At 47.8% G+C, this 16,429-nt stretch overlaps 1 protein-coding gene across 2 annotated transcripts in view; it reads left to right on the forward strand.

Annotated features, from left to right (window-relative positions):
- Positions 1-16,429, forward strand: part of PTPRN (protein tyrosine phosphatase receptor type N) — a 138,010-nt gene that overhangs the window by 29,871 nt on the left and 91,710 nt on the right. For both annotated transcript variants that reach the window (XM_066575511.1, XM_066575512.1), the window contains exons 3-5: positions 7,492-7,605; positions 9,121-9,226; positions 10,253-10,493. In XM_066575511.1, coding sequence (XP_066431608.1) covers positions 7,492-7,605; positions 9,121-9,226; positions 10,253-10,493 — 461 coding nt within the window. The remainder of the gene's footprint in view (positions 1-7,491; positions 7,606-9,120; positions 9,227-10,252; positions 10,494-16,429) is intronic.

Raw genomic sequence — 16,429 nt, forward strand, 5'->3', positions numbered from 1 at the left:
CGCTGAACGGGCAATTTTTCTTAGGGCCACAACGCTCACTCATAATTTTTCTAAACAATTTTTAGATGTTTCAATGCTCTGAAAAGCGTTGGAACTTTAACTTGAACCAATTTTTCGTTAAACTGGGCTGCCTCCAGGCCTAGTTACCACTTAAGCCACATTAACCAAAGCGATTAATGGGTTTCACCTGCCCTCTTGGTTGGCCATGGCCAATTTTTTTCAGGTACATTAGTACTGTTGATACAGCAATTTTTGTGGGCCCTCGCCTACAGTGTAATCAAATAAATTTTTAGCCCACCTGCATTAAGCACGACATTACTACCTCAGCTGTGTTGTGCAATGCAATGGGATATTTCTATGTACCGCCGGTGGGTTCCAGGGAGCCACCAATGCTGTAGGTGCACACGGAGTTTTTACTACATCTGTACACTTGAAAAGAACCCCAGTCTGACTGGGGCATGCAGTGTGGGCCGAAGCCCACCTGCATTAAGCACGACATTACTACCTCAGCTGTGTTGGGCAATGCAATGGGATACTTCTATGTACCGCCGGTGGCTTCCTGGCACCCACCCATGCTGTAGGTGCACACGGAGTTTTTACTACATCTGTACACTTGAAAAGAACCCCAGTCAGACTGGGGCATGCAGTGTGGGCCGAAGCCCACCTGCATTAAGCACGACATTACTACCTCAGCTGTGTTGGGCAATGCAATGGGATATTTCTATGTACCGCCGGTGGCTTCCTGGCACCCACCCATGCTGTAGGTGCACACGGAGTTTTTACTACATCTGTACACTTGAAAAGAACCCCAGTCTGACTGGGGCATGCAGTGTGGGCCGAAGTCCACCTGCATTAAGCACGACATTACTACCTCAGCTGTGTTGGGCAATGCAATGGGATATTTCTATGTACCGCCGGTGGCTTCCTGGCACCCACCCATGCTGTAGGTGCACACGGAGTTTTTACTACATCTGTACACTTGTAAAGAACCCCAGTCTGACTGGGGCATGCAGTGTGGGCCGAAGCCCACCTGCATTAAGCACGACATTACTACCTCAGCTGTGTTGGGCAATGCAATGGGATATTTCTATGTACTGCCGGTGGGTTCCAGGGAGCCACCCATGCTGTAGGTGCACACGGAGTTTTTACTACATCTGTACACTTCAAAAGAACCCCAGTCAGACTGGGGCATGCAGTGTGGGCCGAAGCCCACCTGCATTAAGCACGACATTACTACCTCAGCTGTGTTGGGCAATGCAATGGGATATTTCTATGTACCGCCGGTGGCTTCCTGGCACCCACCCATGCTGTAGGTGCACACGGAGTTTTTACTACATCTGTACACTTGAAAAGAACCCCAGTCTGACTGGGGCATGCAGTGTGGGCCGAAGCCCACCTGCATTAAGCACGACATTACTACCTCAACTGTGTTGGGCAATGCAATGGGATATTTCTATGTACCGCCGGTGGGTTCCAGGGAGCCACCCATGCTGTGGGTGCACACGGAATTCCTATTGCGGAGTTGTACCTGCCTGTGACTATTTATAAAAAAACGCGGTCTGACTGGGGCGTGCAGACACCTTGACAGAATGAATAGTGTGTGGCACATAGGTTCCCCATTGCTATGCCCACGTGTGCAGCTCCAGATGGAGGTGGCACAGGATTGGATTTCTCATTGCTTCTGTACAGCATTGTGGACTATCAGCCCGCCCCTTTTATGGGGGGGTCGCTGCCTAGCCATGCCAACCCTCTGCAGTGTGTGCCTGCTTTTCCTGTGGCAGACGCACTTATACATAGACATGAGGGTGGTGTGGCATGAGGGCAGCTGAAGGCTGGGCAGGGACAGTTTGGTGTGCGCTGTGGACACTGGGTCGTGCGGGGGGGGTTGGGCAGCATGTAACCCAGGAGAAGTGGCAGCGGAGTGTCATGCAGGCAGTGATTGTGCTTTGTTGGAGGTAGTGTGGTGCTTAGCTAAGGTGTGCATTGCTAATGAGGGCTTTTCAGAAGTAAAAGTTGTTGGGAGGGGGGGGCCCACTCTTGCCGGTATTGTGGCTTAATAGTGGGACCTGTGAACTTGAGATGCAGCCCAACATGTAGCCCCTCGCCTGCCCTATCCGTTTCTGTGTCGTTCCCATCACTTTCTTGAATTGCCCAGATTTTCACACATGAAAACCTTAGCGAGCATCGGCGAAATACAAAAATGCTCCGGTCGCCCATTGACTTCAATGGGGTTCGTTACTCGAAACGAACCCTCGAGCATCGCGATAATTTCGTCCCGAGTAACGAGCACCCGAGCATTTTGGTGCTCGCTCATCTCTAGTCAAGATATAAGAGAGAAAATCAAGTCTCTTTTCCTCCATTTTCCTACTTCTGTGAGTTCATCAAAAACATTGCAGAATCCAAGAATGACCCAAGCTTCTCCTATGAGGAATCCAATCCCGGTCCACATCCATTCAAGTCTGACAACTCACGCGTCGACTACAAAGGCCGCAGAGGTCCAGTGTCAGTAAAAAAGACTGATATTTTTCCCTCTACTTTGTCAGATTAACAGGGAGTCAGTTACAAAAGCAATCAAGATGAAAAGGTTGAAAACCCTAATCGCCTGTGTCCCTTCCATAAGAAGCCTCATCCCCTCAAGAAGTGCATCGGCTTCAAGGAGAAACCACTCCAAGAACGCAAGGAGCTTCTAAAGCAGTTTGGGGTATGTTTCAGATGTTGCGCTTCTACTGAACACATTGCTAAAGACTGTAAAAATGCCATCAAATACATTGAGTGTGGTTGTGAAGATCATGTACAAGCTCTTCACCCATCTCAACCTAGTACTGCACCAGCTACAAGTTTCCCTACCCCACCAACGTATGGCGGGGAGAACACAGATCAAGCAGCAAGTCCTACCACTGTATCTTCTTCATGCACAGAAGTCTGTGGAGAAGGCATTTGCGACCAGTCCTGTGCAAGGATATGCCTAGTCGATGTGTACCCCCAGGGTCAACCAGAAAGGACTATGAAGGTGTACACCATCCTCGATGACCAGAGCAACCGATCACTTGCAAGGTCAGAACTCTTTGATTTGTTTAACATAAAGGGAGATGTTTACCCATAGACCTTGGGTACATGTAGTGGAGTGACAGAGGTCTCGGGGAGAAGAGCCAGCGGACTTGTTGTAGCCTCTCTTAAGGGCAATCTTGAGATACCCTTGCCCACACTTATTGAATGTAATCAGATACCATCCAATAGGGGAGAGATCCCTACACCAAAGGCCGCTTTCCATCATCCCCACCTAAGGGCTATAGCTAACGAAATACCAGCCCTTGACAAGAGCGCAGAGATCCTACTTCTGCTGGGTAGAGACATTCTTAGGGTGCACAAAATACGCCATCAAATTAATGGACCTCATGATGCACCATTTGCCCAGCGCCTTGACTTAGGATGGGTCATCATAGGCAACGTCTGTATAGACAAAATGAAAAAGCCAACCAAGATTTCCATATTTAAAACACACATCTTGCCAAATGGTCGCAGTATTTATTTTCATCCATGCCCACACCATTATCGGGTGAAGGAGAGACTGACTAACAGTAAGTGGCACCACGACCAACAAGACAGTACAAACACTTTCCTCTGGGATGACAGTCTCGGATCAACAGTGTTCAATACAACAAGTGACGATAACAAGTTGGCACCTGCTAGAGAAGACATTGAATTTCTCAAGGTCATGGAAAGAGAATTCACCCAAGACGACTCCAATAGCTGGGTAGCTCCCTTACCCTTCCGTTCTCCAAGAGTAAAGCTACCTAACAATAGGCAGCAAGCTACCACTAGATTCTCCTCTCTGAAACGCACTCTTGAGAGAAAACCAGTAATGGAAAAACATTTCGTAGACTTCATGCAGAAGGTATTCGATAGATGCAGAACCTGCACCACCGGTAAGGGAAGGAGAAGAATGCTGGTACCTTTCGTCCTTTGGTGTGTATCACCCCCGCAAGCCTGAACAAATCAGAGTTGTGTTCGATTCCAGTGCTCAGCATGAAGGTGTCTCTCTCAACAACCTTCTCCTCACAGGCCCTAACCTAAACAACAGCCTCATGGGCATTCTAATTCGCTTCAGACAAGAACCCGTTGCGGTTATGGCTGACATCCAGCAGATGTTCCATTGCTTCATCGTTAAGGAAGATGACAGAAACTATCTCAGGTTCCTATGGCACAAGGACAATGATGTCAGCAAAGAGGTCATAGATTACCAGATGAAAGTACATGTCTTTGGCAACAGTCCATCACCTGCTGTAGCAATCTATGGACTGAGAAGGACAGCCCAAGAAGGTGAGAAGGAGCACGGATCGGATGCTCGGCAATTCGTCGAGAAGAACTTCTACGTAGACGACGGACTTAAATCCTTACCCACAAGCGCAGAGGCGATTGATCTCCTCACCAGAACCAAGGAAATGCTGTCTGTCACAAACCTTAGGCTTCACAAGATTACCTCCAACAGCAAGGAAGTAATGAAGGCCTTTCCATCTGACGATCATGCAATCAACTTGCGGGACCTTGACCTCAGCTCTGAGGTTCTTCCTATACAATTCAGCCTAGGATTGCTCTGGAATATTGAACAAGATACATTTATATTTCAAGTATTAGCTTGCGACAAACCTTTCACCAAGCGTGGAGTTTTATCGGTCGTGAACAGTTTTTATGCTCCTCTCGGGTTCATAGCCCCCATCACTATTCAGGGCAAGATACTTCTGAGACAGCTTACTACTGAGAATATGGATTGGGACGCTCCCTTACCTGTCGAGAAACAACAAAGGTGGGAAAAATGGAAAAGGTCCTTGAAAGTATTAGAACAACTCCAAGTACCGCGCTGTTATGCTCCCAGTTCTCTTTCAGCTGCTGTCAAAAAGGAAATACACATCTTCTCTGATGCATCAATGGAAGCCATAGCCGCAGTGGCCTATCTGAAGATCTCAGGAGCCAACAATGAACTACACTGTGGATTCGTACTAGGTAAGGCCAAACTAACCGCAAAACCTGCGCATTCCATACCAAGACTTGAACTCTGTGCAGCCGTGTTAGCAGTAGAGATTGCCGAAGTGATAAGGGATGAAATGGACGTCACATTTGATTCATTCACCTTTTACACAGACAGTAAGGTTGTTCTCGGTTATATACACAACCAAACAAAACAATTCTACGTGTATGTAGGACACCGAGTAGAAAGGATCAGAAGTTTCTCCACCCCTAACCAGTGGCATTACATCCCCACAGAACTTAATCCAGCCGACCGGGGAACAAGAGCCGCACCAACATCAAATCTGCTGGACCACATATGGTCTTCACCTCCAAGTTTTTAATACGAAGATCCTTGTTTGTTACCTACCAATGCCATCTATGATCTGGTGGACCCTGCGTCTGACAAGGAAATCAGAGCCCTAAGTTCTACACTTTACACTTTTGTAACTTCTATAGTGAAGCTGAAGTCACATCGCTTCGAACGTTTCTCGACATGGAGATCTCTCGTGCAAGCTATTGGCAGACTAATTCACATTGCTCAGTGTTTTGCAAAGAACGCATCATCAAAGTGTAGTGGTTGGCATATGTGTAAGGCACACCCTACAGTCGCAGAATTTGAACAAGTGCTTTTTCTTCCAAGGAAGGAAGTCACCTAAGGAAGCCATGATTATCCTACACAGCTCATGGCGGGGAGCATATCACCGCAGACTGCAACTGAGAGAACCTGAAGAAGTCCACCTGTGGATTACCTTTGCCACAACAGTTGATTTGTTCATTTATTGCTGTTGCATTTGTTTATTTGTTTTTTAGGTTCAACAAGAATTTCTGGACTTTGAAGGACATTATGTCAAAACAGTATTCAGTGAAATCTAAAGATTTCAGACGAGGAGTGTCATGTCTCATCTACCTGACTCTATTCATTGACATGTATAACCTGTACTGTATCTGCAAGTGTTTGTCTTCTTTAGTTTGTCCCTTCTGGTTCTTTGTACCCCCTGTGTTGCATAACTCCTCCTTTTCCTCCTGCTAGGGAGTTTCCTGTCTATAGCCTATGTGTTAGGTCTCTACTCTGTGCTTTAGCTCATCATCATTCTTTTTACCTACTGCTGAATATGCATTCTACAAGATTTCTACCTAAAATAAACCCTGGAATTTCTCACATGCCTTTGCAGTCGAGTTGGATGCTGTCTGACAACATATACCTGCTGTGAGTACTGGTTCATAACTACAAGAGAAGTTACTTCAGCCGATACGCTTACAGCCATGTTATTGAGGCAGAATAAGACTGGTGACATTTAGTGAAGAGTTTACTTTATCACTCTGCATCTCATCTGACATTTCATTTTCCTCTGTGAATACACTGGAGAAAAAGCTATTTAATAGATTTGTTTTCTCCTCATCACAAATACTCCTACATTATTTATTAAAGGGCCAACCCTTTCAGTAGTAATCTTTTTACTATTTATATAATTGAAGAACAGTTTAGGGTTAGTTTTACTCTCTTTAGCAATTATTCTGTCCTCACTTTTGCTGATATTATCTGCTTTTTACGAAATTTATTTTTTCCCTTATAGGTTTTCAGTGCTTCTTCGCTCCCTTCTTGTTTTAGTAGTTTATACGCTTTGAGACTGGATTCAGACGAACGTATATCGGCTGGGTTTTCACGCCCACCCGATATACGTCGTCTCTCTCTGCAGAGGGGGGAGCCTGGAAGAGCCAGGAGCAGCGCTCTGAGCTCCCGCCCCCTCTCTATCTCCTCTCCGCCCCTCTGCACTATTTGCAATGGGGAGAGGCGGGACTGGGGTGGTTCTAATTCTCTGAACTTAGCCCCGCCCCCATCCTACCTCCTTTCATTGCAAATAGTGCAGAGGGGCGGAGAGGAGGATGAGGAGGCGGGAGCTTAGTTCCTGCTCCTGGCTCTTCCATCCTCCCCCCCCCCCAGATGAGGACACCGTATATCGGCTCGGCGTGAAAACCGAGCCAATATACGTTTGTCTGAATGCACCCTAATTTTGCTGTTTATTCCCCCTTTACATCATTATCGAGCCACATTGGTTTTCTGCTATTTCTAAGTCTTTTATTCCTGTAAAATAAAGTCAATAAAGAACTCTCTTAAAGGACAAGCTGAAATGTATTATATTATGGTCACTATTTTCTAGGTGCCCCCCAACCTGTACCTCTGTTATTCTGTCAGGTTACACAATGTATCCATGACAACACTTCATTTACCAGAAATCGCAATGTTATCAGAATTTCCCAGTAGTGCAGCCTCGGGCTTCGGGGCCTGTAACTTCAAGCATTCATATATCAGCATTGGAGTAAGATACTATGGAACAGTTTTCACATTATTAATGTACAGAACTTGCACTTTTTTATTTCTTCTTCTGGAAGGTCTTTAATTGTAGATTATGAAGAATCAGGTATCAACTTTTTAGAACCCCCAGCCATGTTTTATATAACACATTGTATGCTTTTTGATTTCAGATGGTTTGTTTGGTCAGTGCCGTGAAAGGTCTGAAAGGGATGTGGGCCAGTTCCAGGTGACACCGGGTACACTGCAGCAGCTGCAGGCCGTACTTCGTCAGCTCACAGCTAAAGGTATGTCTTAATGAGAATTCTTGGTAGAACGAATGTCAGACATTAGTTACATTGGTGATGACTGAGTTCTCCATCACAAGTCATTCCTAGGCTTGTGATGGAAAACCTATATTCACAGACCACCTCTATTTATTGGCACCTATATTCACAGACCACCTCTATTCACAGACCACCTCTATTTATAGGCACCTATATTTACAGACCACCTCTATTCACAGACCACCTCTATTAATAGGCACCTATATTTACAGACCACCTCTATTTATAGGCACCTATATTTACAGACCACCTCTATTCACAGACCACCTCTATTCACAGACCACCTTTGGTCAGCTCCACTCCATTGAAATGGAAAAATTCTGTAATGAGTGCCAGATGGTTCTTTTCTATGCAAATGCACACAGAAAATACACACTTCTGAATGAAGGGAGTCACTAATAGGCACTATTATTGCGAGGGGCACAGAGGGCGTGGCTTAAAGCACTCTTACACGAACAATTATTGTTTTAAAAAAAAAAAATTGCTGGATCATTCGAATTTGAATGATTCAGTGTGAAGATGGCCAACGATTGAATGATAATTTGATCGCTTATCGTTCATTTCATTCCAGCATGAAAATCATGAATAGATCACTACTACTTGTGGGAAGCCACAGAGGGATCACTAATTGGGGGTGGGCGCAGACGGTCCACTTCTAATTGGGGGTGGGGGGCACAGATGGACCACTACTGTTTAGGAAGCCTAGATGGACTACTACTACTTGGGGATGGGCACATAGGGACCACTACTACTTCTGGGGAACATGAGGACCACTACTACTTGGGGGAAATCACAGAGGGACCACTACTAATTGGAGGGCACAGAGGGGCGAATACTAATTATGTGGAGTCATAGAGAGACTGCTACTAATTGGGTCACAGAGGAGCCAATCTTAATTGGGGGGAGCACAGAGGGACCACTAGTAAGTGTGTGTGGGGGGGGGGGGGGCACAGAGTGCCCACTACTACTTGGGGGACTACTAGTAATTTGGGGGATACAGAGGGAATCACAACCACCACTTCTAAGGGGCACATATGAGCCAGTATTAATTGGGGGGCACGCAGGGACCATTACTACTTGAAGAGGCGCACAGGTACCCCTAGTTCATGGGGGAGGGGCACAGAAAGACCAACACTTCTTGGGGAGGAAATATAGGAATCACTACTGCTTTGAGTGAGGGGATGTGGGGGGTGGGAAGGGGCAAACAGGGACTCCAACTAATTGGGGATGGGCATAGAGGGACCTAAACTACTTGGGGGAAAAGAGGGACCACTGCTATTTAGGGGAACAAAGGGACCCCCATATGAAAATCTACATGCAGAGTTCATTTACTCCAACTGCAATTGTGGGAATAGGGTAACCCGCTTATTGGTTTAGGTGACCCTAATCTTCCATCAAGAGCAAACCTGAATGAGAGTAATTCCACAGCGGTTAATGGATCTGCATTCTGAAGTCTCTTTGTGCTTGTGGTTGCAGGGTTGTCATGGAAGGATGACGTAACGCAGCGTGTCATGGCTCATGAGATGGGACGAATCCCGCAGCACAAGTCCTTGGAGCCACTTGACCTTCTAGATGAGGACAGGTAAGTCAGAGAACGCTCTGTGCTGCACTATTTCATTAACTTCATATGGTGTCGCCTGAAACCTGACTACATTGTGCTCTATGACCGTAATAGTGAGCAGGAAGATGGACTACTGCCCGATGTAGAAAAAAGTGTGAAAAGCATTATATCACAGGAACAAGAAACTCCCAGGCTTTGAATGAAACCCATTTCTGCAAAACATTATGGTCCTAAATTTCCGTTTTATTTCCATCATAGTTAGAAGTGATCATAAACCTGTTTACCTCTATTATATACGAGATCACAGAACACCATCTGAAAGGTCAATAATGCTTCTGTGGGAAATGTACTCACAATCAATTCAGCTGAAGCTAAATGTCAATGTCAGGCAGCTGTTCCTACAGCTAGTGCAGTATGTGATAAAGCTACATTTCTAGTAATATCGTTTATGGTCAACATGATTCAATACAAACCTATAGGCCGCCTGCACACGAGCGGGTCGGATCCGGCAGCGAGAATTCTCACCGCGGGACCCGACCCGAGAGCCTGCAGGGACGAGCGCGTACTCACCCGCGCCTGGCGGCCCCGGCTCTTTCATGTGCCGGCTGCCGCGCAGCCGGCGCATGTGCAGACCGGAGCCGGCGGCCGGGTGAGTGCGTGCCCCGCACAAAAATAGGACATGCCGCGGTTTGTTTGCCGCATGAAATTTCGCGCGGCCAAACCGCGGCCGTCTGCATAGGAGTGCGTATTGTAATGCACTCCTATGCAAACTTTCAGTGGCGGAAATCCCGCGGGAAATCCCGCGGCGGGATTTCCGCCCGTGTGCAGGCGGCCATACTCGCATGCAGTAATGTCCTTTTTGTCACCGGCAGCATGTGGCCTGCGTACACAGTAGGATCACTGGCTTGTTGTATTGTCTGGGCTACGTTTGCATGTGGCCACATTTCACCTCTAAGGGCCAAATCTACTTCATTTTCTTGCATGTATGTGGAAAGATAATTATCATCTCATCATTTGCATAAAAACTTCAAAATGCTTTTGTTTTAGATCATCTTTGCTCCTTTCACCCGGGCGGTCAATTCAGCGCCTTTCGGTGCCAGGTCCAGTCCCACTGCAGAGATGGAGCAGTCAAGCGGATACCTTGAAGTACTTCAGACCGCGGGTTTCTTCATCAGATTCTTCACCTCTAGCACAAAGGCTTCCTGGAAACTTTAAACAGAACATATCTCCTCTGTTGGATCGTTACTTGACATACTTGCTGTTGGCTTTACAGTCAGCCAATTCTCAGGTAGGCAGTAGCCATGGGACATGAAGATTCTGAGTTTCATCCTGTATTATACTTCAGAGCTGCACTCACTATTCTGCTGGTGGAGTCGCTGTCTACATACATTACTTATCCTGCACTGATCCTGAGTTACATCCTGTATTATACCCCAGACCTGCACTCACTATTCTGCTGGTGGAGTCGCTGTCTACATACATTACTTATCCTGCACTGATCCTGAGTTACATCCTGTGTTATACCCCAGAGCTGCACTCACTATTCTGCTGGTGGAGTCGCTGTCTACATACATTACTTATCCTGCACTGATCCTGAGTTACATCCTGTGTTATACCCCAGAGCTGCACTCACTAATCTGCTGGTGGAGTCACTGTGTACATACATTACTTATCCTGTACTGATCCTGAGTTACATCCTGTGTTATACCCCAGAGCTGCACTCACTAATCTGCTGGTGGAGTCACTGTATACATACATTAATTATACTGTACTGATCCTGAGTTACATCCTGTAGATCTTTATTATAAAAGTGAAAAACATAACAATAAACAGAACATAAATATCGCTCACTTGGCATAAAACATAAAACAAAAACAAATTATCACTTGTGTTAACTGGACTTTGCCTTACTGCAGGACAAAGGAACAAAAGCAAAAGGTCCATCTGGTCCAAACAATACACACCGCACACTACACCAACCTGCACTCCAAAACTACACTCACTCATCCTCACCAAGACATATACGCTACATACTACATATAACAATAAACCCGCATGTGAGAAAACATCCCTAACTCACAGGATCCAGCCTGAAATCCCAAAAAAGAAGAAAGAAAATATGACTAATAACCGAAAATCCATGCCAAATGAATTATATAATAACAGTAATACTTACAACAATAACAAAAGTAATAATAATAATAATAACAACCCAATACCCTTTTTTTTTGTAATTTTTTTTTTTTTTTTAATTTTTAATAATTTATTTATTTTTTTTGTGATGCCCACCACCTAAATAATAAAACCCTACATAATCCTAAACTAACCATATAACCAGACCAAACCACCACACCTCCCACACAAAACCCCTATGGTGCAGCCTGGGAGCCACGCCTGCATCCCAAGTCCGTGCTCAATGTCTATGTCCAGGACGAGCCAAGCTGCACCACAAAACACGCCCTGCCTGCCGCAGCCTGAGGGCCATGCCTGCACCAACAGTCCGTGCCCAGTGTTCATTGTCCAGGACGTGTCAAGCTACGGCTAAGGCATATATCCCCCCTCCCCCCAATAAACCCCCACCCAACCTATCTATATCCCCTAACCCTATATACAAAACAAAACATATAACATCTCATATTACATAACTACAAACCAACACTACATATTAATACCCGAAAGCCTAAGGTTCAGTTACCTGCAGCCGTACATACTTCATCTTTGACCGAAAACAAAAACTCTACTAGTGTCTTTCACACACAGCCCTCCACCAGGACTGGATATGATAAGCCAGGCACCGACCAAATAGAGAAACACTATCCCTATGGTTAATCTGTCTCTACAATGTCCCTACTCCTTCCCTAAAAACTTACCCTCAGAGAAACTGTCCCTACCTCTCCCTATTCTGTCCCTAAAAAGACCCTAACAATAAGAAAACGGTCCCTAACGAAAGACAAACCCTCTCCATAGGAGAGAGGCTTTAGTCGTGCCCAACCTCTCATAATCCAGAGAGCGCACCTTCACCAGGTCACCCAAGATGTTTCTATTCACCTCATCCGCGGGGAGGACTTTCTCTTCCATCGACACTAGACACCGTGCATTCCAAGAGTGAAACCTGACCACTAAGCTGACTAAAAAATAAAGTGCACCGGTCCCTGCCACCAAGGTCCCTGAATGCCCCATAGACCCATTCCGCATACGAGAGGCGTGCCAACCTGGGCCAACCAATGGAGCCTCCCACCCGATTGTACACCTCTGTATTAAACGGACACTGAAGCAGGAAATGCTCCATGCTTTCCAGCACGTTGCTGCACTCCTGGCGGGGACAACCCCTATCCACCAGTGGCCTGCTCTTCAAGTTGCCCCTTACATACAGTCTCCTGTGGAAACAGCGCCAAGTCAAGTCCCAAAACTTCAAGGGGATCCTGTCAGAATTCAATAAACGTAACCCTCCCTCCAGGTCCCGACTTGGGCAGTCCTTGAGCGCCAGGGGCTTCTGGAAATGGGTCAACAGAACCCTCTTATCGAGGAGTTTCCTCGACAGAGTTCTGATCTGCCACATCCCCAGACCCCACCGGCGTATCACCTTCAGAACCACGGTAGCGTAAGCTGAAAGATGCCCGTGCGGCGTGCGAAGGTCCTTCACTCACCCTCCTGTCTCCCATTCCTGGAGGAAAGGCCGAAGCCATCCCCAACAGGAGAATACCCACGGAGGAGCGCTCTCTTGGCAGAGGTTGCCTATGTTGATCTTAACAAAGGTGTTTATGAGAAACACCATGGGGTTGACCATAGATAACCCCCTAGTCTCCTCGTGCGGTACGTGACATCTCTCCTGATCAGGTTCAACCTGTTCCCCCAAAACATTAGGAAGAACAGGTTGTAGACCCGGGTCCAGAGAGGCTCTGGCAAAATGCATACGCTGCCCAGGTAAATGAATAAAGGGAGCAGGTATGTTTTGATCAGGTTAACCCTTTCCCGAAGGGTCAAAGACCAACCCTTCCACTGGGCCACCTTCTGAGTGGCACCATCGAGCCTAACCACACAATTTTTCATGGGGTAATCTCCCCGGCCAAATTCGATGCCGAGAACTTTAACCGAGTCCTGGGGCACTGGAAGGGTGTCCGGGAGACTAAATGTAGGATCTCCCCTTCCTAACCAGAGACTTTCGCACTTATCCCAGTTGATGCCGGACCCGGATGCTTCCGAGTAGCGATCCACCTCTGCCATCACATGCTCTGCCTCCCCCCTCGAGGACACAAAGATGGTGACGTCATCAGCGTACGCTGCCACCCTGAGGGCGGCTTCCGGCACCGCCCGCTCCATCCCGACCCCCGCCATAGGCCCACCATCAATCCTCCTAAGGAAAGGATCAATGGCAATCACGTACAGCAAGGGGCTCAGAGGACAGCCCTGACGGACGCCAGACCCAACCTCAAATGGGTGGCCGACCCAACCGTTCACAAGCTGGAAAGTCTCAGCCCCGCGTACAATGTCCTGAGCCAATTGACAAACCCCACTGGCAGGCCATATCTCAGAAGAACAGACCAGAGGTACTTGTGATTAACCCGATCAAACGCTTTGGCCTGATCCAAGGACAGCAGGTACCCCTCCCAGTGACCAGCCCTACCCTGCTCCACTGCCTCCCGGACACCTAGAACAGCACTAAAGGTGCTACGGCCTGGAACAGAGCAATGCTGGGTGCCCGAGAGGAGCCGGGGTGCAAACTTGACCAGCCGATTAAACAGCACTTTTGCCAGAACCTTCCTGTCCATATTGAGAAGCGCTATGGGACGCCAGTTCTCAATACGGCTCGAGTCTTTACCCTTTGACAGAAGGATCAAAGCAGACCTCCTCATTGACCTAGGCAGAGTGCCCGAGGAAAGACACTCATTAAATACCTCAGTCAAGAGGGGACTCAAGAGGTCCTTGAAGGTCTTAGAATACTCGGATGTTAAGCCATCCGGTCCTGGCGATTTTTTTGAGAGCAAGCCCATCAATCGCCAGTTTAACTTCCTCTATGTTGATCTCCTCTGTCAAAACATTAAGGGAGATGTCATCCCCTGGCTCAGGAACAACTTCAGCCAAGAAAGCCGACATCACATCTCGATCTAGATCCCTCTTTCTCAAAAGGTGCGAGTAGAAGGATCTGATGACTTCCAGAATCCCTGATCTGGACCTGTTCAGAGATCCCGTACCGTCGATCAGTCCAGTGACAACTTTACGATTCACTGACATCTTGCAGTTTCTGTAGGGGTCAGGTGAGTGGTACTTCCCGAAGTCCCTCTCAAAAACCAAAGATGCGTGCCTATTATACTGGCACCCTTTGAGCAAAGACTTCACTCTGGAGATATCCTCTCAGCTACCTCCAGTCGAGATGAGATGTTCGAGTTTCCTCCTCAGGCCCTGATAAAGACGGTACTTACTCAGGCTCCTGAGGGTAGAGAGCTGGCGGAAGAACCTCGCCGCCCTGATCTTGAGCATCTCCCACCACTCTGACTTACTGCTACAAAGATCCAGTAATGGTACCTGGCTCTGCAGAAAATCCTCAAAGGACTGTCTTATCTCTGCTTCTTCCAGGAGTGATGAATTCAGCCTCCATAAGCCTCTACCCATCCGGGGGGTCTCTGCAACATTCAGGGAAAACAAAATCAGACAGTGGTCGGAGAACTCCACCTCAACAACAGATACTGGTGAAGAGATGGCGTCCTCCTTCAAATAAAACCTATCTATTCTAGACCTGCACTCGCCTCTATAATAGGTGAAACCCGCGTGGCCTGGGGTGTGCCGGATGTGGACATCCACCAGGCGAGCTTCGCTAGCTATGCTATTAAGCGCGACGCTATCATAAGTCAGCTTGCCTAGGGAGCCACCCCTGTCACGGGTCCTCGTGACTGCATTAAAGTCACCCCCAAAGATCACCTGCCGACTGGTAAAAAGGTACGGCTTGATCCTCATAAAGAGATCCTTGCGGTCCCGCTTGGTTTGGGGACCATAGATGTTGATTAGCCGAAGCTCTTGTCCCTTTATGAGAACATCCAGGATCAGGCACCTCCCTATCTCTAACTCGATAACCCGTCGGCATTCAACCGCTGCGGTAAAAAGTACCGCCACTCCGCTATATGGCTCGGCCGCAAGAGACCAGTAAGATGGACCACACCTCCATTCCCTCCTTGCCTTATGCACAGCTGCCAAATTTGGCAGCCTGGTCTCTTGCAAAAACAAAATGTCGGCTTCAACGCGGCCGAGAAAATCAAAGGCCTGGAATCTAGCCATATCAGATTTAATGCTGGCAACATTAATGGATGCCAGCGTCAACGGAGCGGGTGCCGCCATCATTGGTGATTGAGTTAGATGGCTTTCTTCTTTCCACCCCCCTTCTCATCCGGGTCTGAGGATGACCCCTTGCTACGTTTCTTGGACACTGAAAGGTCCATGGCAAGGGGCTCCTCAACCTCGTCCTCCTTGCCACTGGGCTCTGGGCCAGCCCTCCCTCTGGAGGTCACCAAACCCCCACAAGAGGAAGGCTCAGCACACCCTGTAGGACCCACGCTTGTCCTAGACACCTCTGCCTCCTCCGAGGACGAGAGAGCTTGGTACCTGTTGGAGAGCCCAACAAGAGGAGAGTTTGGATTGCCTTCCTGCACCTGGCCCGTTGCAGGGGAAGATTTCCCTTCCCTTTTTTTCATTTTCTTGGAGCCCTGCTTACGCTTTTTCTTTTGCCACTCATCCTTGCCCTCACCCACACTTTCATAGTGGGAAGAATCTGAATAAGTGGCAGCCTCCTCCCTTTGGATCCTCCTGACCTCCTCATCCAGCTCCCTGTCCCCTGGAGCCTCAGCCACATGATTTGCGTCCGGAGCAGGGGCCAGCATTGACCCACCTGCCACCTGGGTTTCCACCAGCTCCCTGCCCCTTCCGCGCTTCTCTTGGCGCCTTAGCTTGGCTGCCCCAGCATGTTTGTTCTTCCTTGGCTCCTGGGCTCCATCGCCTCTGCTGGTCCCCTCCCCTGCAGAATCAACTTCACGGCTCTCCTCCACTGGGGCCCTGACTGCATTGGCGAAAGAGCGCGGACAGCGACTAAATGGGTGACCGAGTTCACCACACAGATGACACCTAATCTCTGCACAAGATGCCGCAAGATGACCTACCTCACCACACAGAGCGCACTTGATGACATTACAGGCTGCACTCAAATGTGTGGGGTTGCCGCACTTGTGACAGAGCTTC

This window comes from Eleutherodactylus coqui, chromosome 8 (assembly GCF_035609145.1).
Source record: "Eleutherodactylus coqui strain aEleCoq1 chromosome 8, aEleCoq1.hap1, whole genome shotgun sequence".
Lineage (NCBI taxonomy): Eukaryota > Metazoa > Chordata > Amphibia > Anura > Eleutherodactylidae > Eleutherodactylus > Eleutherodactylus coqui.